The 6,342-nt window shown below is 53.1% G+C and overlaps 1 protein-coding gene across 1 annotated transcript; it reads left to right on the top strand.

The window, feature by feature from the left end:
* The first annotated feature begins 576 nt into the window (after positions 1–576).
* DMRTC1B (DMRT like family C1B) lies at positions 577–6,103 on the top strand. Its single transcript, XM_023635356.2, has 6 exons — positions 577–707; positions 1,952–2,170; positions 2,259–2,416; positions 3,078–3,214; positions 4,429–4,576; positions 5,555–6,103. Exons 2-6 carry the CDS (start codon positions 1,956–1,958, stop codon positions 5,665–5,667), a joined length of 771 nt encoding a protein of 256 aa, XP_023491124.1. The 5' UTR covers positions 577–707; positions 1,952–1,955; the 3' UTR covers positions 5,668–6,103.
* Positions 6,104–6,342: the final 239 nt, after the last annotated feature.

The raw sequence follows: 6,342 nt of genomic DNA on the forward strand, positions 1-6,342 counted from the left end.
TTGCAAATGAGTTTTCAGGGAGCATGACATGCTGATCCTAACCTTTATAGGGAAGGGCAAAAGGCAAAGAACAGCCAAGATATGCCTGGAGATGATGAATAAGATGTAGGGACTTTCCCTGCCAGAGATCAAGGTGTCTCATCAAGAGATAAAAATTAAGCCAGTGTAGTATTGGCGCAGGAATAGACAAATTTATCTGTGGTACAGAACAGGGAGCTCAGAGACAAATACGGACCAAAATGACTCCAAACACTGCCAAATGTTCCCAGCGGGTGCAAAATCGCCCCCGATTGAGAATCCCTGACACAGGAATATGGATCAACACACGCTGAATTTTGCAAAAGTAAATCACAGATTACCGAGGACATGAGTGAAAAATGCATGCACATACAATATTTCACAGCCAAAGAGCGAACAGTCTGGGAAACAAGGCTTGCGGAGCACAGCGCTGCACTCCGCTTCACGACTTCCTGGCTGGCCTAGTAAAGCGAGCATGCGGAGAAGCGGGAGGGAAGCGAGGGGGCGGGACTTTGTCGGGTGAGCCTCGGTGGAACTCGAAGCTCATTGGTCGCCCGCCACAGCGGTGAGAAGCCGCAGGCCGGAAGCTCATTGGCCTTTGTGGAAAGGGCGGGAAAGGGAGCGAGCACTGGGTCTTCCCTCAGGCCTCTGGTGCGGAGCCCACTGATTCCGACCTGCCGAAGGCTGAGGTAACCACAGGCTGGCATCAGAAATATGACCCTCGTTCTCCACGCCCCTTCTTTTCTCCTTTCCTCCTCTCTGGATCCCCAGCCCTTTTTCCTGTCCTCCACCTCAGTGGGGAACCTCCGCCCCCTCCCGCTCCCGCTATCCCGCTCCGCCCCTTCCCCGTCCTGGGTGGAACCGCCATGGTGGAACCGCCGTAGGAGGACGCCTTGCCCCAGCCCCCTGACCCCTGGCTTCTGGCTCCTGGGGCAGGGCTCATGCCCCTGCGTTTGATTCTGAGGTGGGGGCAGCAGCGAATGACTGGGCTGCCTGAGAAGAGGTGGTGCAGTCCAGGTGTGGGAGTGGGAGAAGGTGTGCTCAAGTATAATTGTTGAAGCCTGGAGAGGAGTGTGGATGATTGTTGGGAGGCTGTGGAGAGAATGCGTGGGTTCGCATAAAAGCAGCAAGGGTGTGTTGGTCCAGGAAAACAATTAGCGCAACGCAGAGTCGGCTGTTGACTAGATCAGAGTCTGGCATTCGATAGGGGGCTCAACAAACATCTATTCAGTGAATAATCGAGGAGATGAATGAAAATAATTATCGAAAGAGGGGCTTGGAACCCAGCAGAATAATATGATTTCATGGGGGTGTAAAGGGATGTCAGGTTAAAGAGGGCGCAAAGGAATAATTAACGTTATGGTAGGGTGCAAGAAAAGAATCAGAATGGAGTGTGAGAGGAAAACTGAATGGAGGGCATACATGAGACTAATAACAGAACTGAGTGCAGCGGGCATAGAATCATGAGTAGGGAGTGAATGAATGTAGGATGTTAGGAAGACAGTTGTGGAAGTGGGTGCCGGGAATGATAGTCGGGAATAGCAGAGTATGGGATGATACATGAGAAGGGGGAGTGGTAATTGTTGAAGGGGGCACGAGAGTGCAAGTGTATGCCTGAAAAGGGGGTCTATGTGGAGTGAAGGTAAGCAAGGAGACTAATAATTGGGTTGAAAACAGACAGGACCCATGCCAAGAGTTTCTCGGAATGAGGCTATGTGTGAGTGGGGCTTCCTAGGAATGACACTACCCCTACATAAGCTTATGTAGCTCGTGAGGCTACATAAGCAAGAAGGGAGGTGCAATCTGATTTCAGTGGCGAGCTGGATGGAGAAGAATCCAGCCGCCTCAGGTGAGGTTTTCCAAGGGCAGAGGAAGTACCTACGTTGGGGGTAGGGGATCATGTGGCCGTCCTGACCTCTGCTCCTGGCCCTAGAACCATGGATCCCAATGAAATGCCTGCTGTGCACTGCTGCCCCTCTGACTCCACCAAAGGGCTTGGGACTGGATTCCCATGGGGGATTAAAATTGTTCCCAGAAGAGCTATAATTCTCTGTGCCCGCTGCCACAACCATGGCATCACTGACCAAATCAAGGACCATGAGCACTGCTGCCTCTTCCAGACCTGCAAGTGTCACAAGTGTGTCCGCTTCTCGTGAGTATGGTGTCTGATAAGGGAGGGGAGAGAGGGCCGGGCCTTCTCTAAATGTGACCGACTTTAGACCTGCAATCCCCCACTTTAGGCAACACTGCACGGTCTCGCCTGCTGAGAGTGCCTTGAAGAGGGAGCAGAGGGTACACCTAAAGAGGCACCTGGCTCAAGGACTGATAAGGAGTGGGGCCGCCCCTCCCAAAGCTCACCGCCGTGTCGAGAAGTTGGCCATCCAAGGAGGAGTCCCCAGTGAGTGTCTCGGGCCAGAGAGAGAGCCTGGGTTTGGGTGTAGGGAGCATGAGTAGTTCTGTCACCAGTTCTATCACCCAATCTCGATGTGGCCTTGGGCAAGTTACTCTTTGGGCCTTTGCGTCCCCAACTATACAATGCCATCAAGATTACCCACCAAGTATTGGTGGGGAGGAGAGATCTGGGGGCTCAGAGAGGTCCACGGTGAGATGAGGCTGCACATTGGGGGTGAGGCTGAGTGGAGTGGGGTCAGGAGGAAAGGCTCACCTAAGCTGTCCCCAGTCTCTCACAGCTGGGAAAGAGAACATCATGCCTCAGCTTGAGGCCCACCCCTGTGCAACCTTCGAGGAGGTAAGGAGAGTCTGGGGCCAGTGGGAGAGGCTCCCACCTCAGCCGCTGCCCAGACCCCTTCCTCTGTGTCCTGAAGACCTGGGTTCCATCTCTAACCCTGGTGCAACTTGCCATGTGACCCTGGGGAACAAATGCTTCACCTCTCTGTGCCTCCATTTCCCCAGTTGCAAAATGAAGTGTAGGACTGGCTGGTCTTCAAGGTCTTCCCCGCTCTGACATTCTGGGCTCCTATCTTCATTCCAAAACATGCCCACATCTCTTCACGGCCGGCCTGGTACCTGACTCCAACCCGTGCTCTCTGCTTCCGCAGGCAAGCTCCCAAGGGACTCTGCTGATTGGTCAGGCCCCAGAATTTTTGTCTCTATCCTGGACTCCAGCACCCTTGAAGAAGCAACTAACAATTTCACTTTCCAGGGAGCCCCACAGGCTCCCTACTCTGCCCAGCACGTGAGTAGAGTGAGAAGGACCATGGAGCTAGTTATGTATTGTGTGACTGGGTGCCCAACCTTGTGTTTGATGCCACGGGAGATAGAAGGAGGAAGTAGAGGTGACGGTAGTGGTGGCACGGCGTGGGTGGTGGCAGTGGCGGTGGCGGCAGTGGAGGAGGAGGAGGAGGTGGAGGAGGACGAAGGAGAGGAGGAGGAGAGGAGCAGGAGGAAAAGCAGGAGGAGGAGACGGAACTGGAGGAGCCAGGGAGGAGAAGGCAGCATCTCAGAATAACGGGCAAGGACAGGACTCTCCCAGCTTTGCCATTTCCTATTTGTGAGACTTTGGACAGGTGACTTGGTGCTTCCGAGCCTCCATTTCCCTATCAGTGTACTGACAGGGGACAATATTCTACTCCTATAGCATTGACAAGAGGACTAGCACAAGGCCTGCCACATAGCAGGCCTTTCAACAAATTAGAGGCTGTTATTCCACATGAAACAGATTGATGGGATAGAAGGTCCTGCTGAAAAGGGGAGCCATGATGGCGAGGGCCACAGAGGCCCAGGCGAGGGTCCAGAGGCCATTAGCGAAAGCTGCCTGGAGATAAACCAAGCTGGCCCTTCAAGTCCCGTGGGGATTGGGGAATATGGAGGTGAGAACCAGTCCCTGGACAGGGACGGTAATCACGCCTCTCCAGGTGCTTTGCAGGTTAAAACACAGACACCTGTGATTTCCCATAGACTTCACTGTTGCCCTGGGAGTTTTGAAAAAGCTGGCAGGAATTAGCGTCTCAGGAAAGATATGGAAAGAAGATATGAAAAGATATAGAAAAGAAAACAGGCCGAGCAGGGAAGGGACTTGCTCAAGCCACAATGACTAATGGCCAGCAGGCTTTCAGACTCCCACATCCAGATACTGCAAAATCCTGCCTCTCTCTGTCTACTGGCAGTATGTGTCTGCCAGAGGGCTTAATCCCCTGGCCTCTCCTTTCCTTGTTTCTAGACACTCAACTCTGATCCTCCAGGTCTGTGCCACCCTTGACTCCATTCTACCGCAACCACAGATCCTGGGAAAATGGTGGGGTCCAGAACCCTGGCAGGGGCTGAGCTTAGTGAATGGGAAGAGCAGAAGGCCTCGGGGTGGGTGGGGCCTTCACTGGAACTGGAGACTGGAGGGGCACTTGTTGCCTGTGGGTTCCCAACTCCCATTCTCTCACACCCTTTCCTTTTCAGGCACCCAAAGCTTCTGACCGGGACCTGGGTCCTGCCTCCTCAGAGTGGCAGCGGAAGCTGGAGGCGGCCGAGGCTCTGCTGACTCTCAGATACTCTTCCCAGGCCCCTTCTGGCTCCACCTCCCTGCTGCAGCCCTGTGCTGCACCAGGTAGCCTGGTCCTTGAAAGGAGAACACGGAGTGGGAATAGTTGGGAAATAGGAGGGCACTGTGATAAGCAGGACCTAACTGGGAAGTCAGGGTTAGTGGGTTGAACCTCCTTGGGCCCAGGCACCCAAGCTCCTCAGCCTGATGCCTGAGATGGCAGTTGACGGTTGTTCAGTGAATCATCAGTTCATCGAGCTTTGTGCTCGACAGCAAATGTTCAGCGCTGTGACGTCAGGAAACAAGGAACCTGAGGCCCTGAGAGCAGCAGGGACTTGCCCTAGAGCATGCAGCATATCAAGTGGAAGAACCAGGTCTCCTGACTCCCAGCCCAGAGCTTTCTATCCAGATCCCTGCAGTCTGCTGTGGTCTGGGGAGGACACACATAGGTGATAAGAACCTGGTCTGGAAGGAGATCTGGTCCCTACCTTCAGGGAGCTTCCAGTCTAGATGTGGAGCCTGGTTGCCTTCACAGGTCGTATCTTGCAGCTAAATCTCAACGATGAGCCTGGAGACGAAGGACGGCAAGAGGCCTGAGAAGAGATACATACCTGGGGAGGCTGAGAGGGAAGGCTGGGTGCTCCCAGGCCAAAACGGTGGGTGGGATACGGTGTGTGAGTGAAGCAGCAACCCTGGAGGAACTGCCGGAACGGAAAGGGATGAGGCTGGAGAGGCTACCAATCATGGAGATCTGGCATGCCAGGCTTAGGAGGCTAGGCCAGCAACTGTGGGTGGTGAGGGGCCAAAAAGCGTCTGAGCTAGGGAGGAGCACATTCGTAGACCCTGGGCTTGACAGAAAGAAATGTGGTGGCTGTGATGGAGGGATTGGAGGAGGCGAGGCTTGAGATGGGCAGATCAGTGAGGAAGAGTTCTGTGCAAGAGTCCAGGTGGCAAAATGTTAATTGGGGTGGAAGGAAAAGGAGGGGTGAGCCTGGAGGGGAAATGGGTGTGACCCGGCCCTGACCTCTTCCTTTCTGTCTACAGCTCCCGCTGGAGATCGAGGACTCCAGCCTCCTAGCCCCTCTCCCAGACCCAGGCTGGTCAGCTCCATTTCTCTGCCTATTGGACATCTGGGGTGCATCTCCCTCTTGAAGTAGAAGCCCAGAGGAGGAGGCCTCGCTAGAGTACTGCTTATTTATGCATTTGCAAAATGTTTAATGTCCAAAATGCTTAACATCTTTTCGTTAAACCTTCAGGTGCTTTTATAAGCTTTCAGACCCTTTTTATTACATGGGGCAATTCCTTGGCTGAGGGTGGGTATTCTTGTACCTCCATCCCTTACTCCCTTGGATCCTGGGGCCTTTTTGCGTCTCTTATAAAAACAGCGTTGTGCAATCTAAGCCGATCAGTCTCGAAATAGGGTTCTGCGTGAGTTCATACGTTCATATGCCAGGGTTTTTGTTTGACTCGTGATTGCGAACATACCAGCGCGCTCATGTACGTACCCACGCATGTGAAAATATGAGGGTGTTTTCATCTTGTGTCTAGCTTTGTGTGTGTGGGCAAATAATAAACCCTTGTTGTTGTAAGGCACTGAGATATAGGAGTTGTTTGTGACCACAGTATAACCTGGACTGTCCTGACTCTAACAGACTTGTTCAATTCACTTTTCAAAGTGAGACTCACGTTACTCAACAACTGGGATTTCTCAACATGTCTAGATAAGAAAATGGCAGAGAAAAAAGGGTAGGAGATTTATTCGCTCAGCAAGTAAGTGCCTACCCTCTGCCTGGCACAGACTGTTTCCAGTTGCCCAGAGGGCCACACACTGA

The sequence above is a fragment of the Equus caballus genome, chromosome X, assembly GCF_041296265.1.
Source record: "Equus caballus isolate H_3958 breed thoroughbred chromosome X, TB-T2T, whole genome shotgun sequence".
Classification (NCBI taxonomy): Eukaryota; Metazoa; Chordata; class Mammalia; order Perissodactyla; family Equidae; genus Equus; species Equus caballus.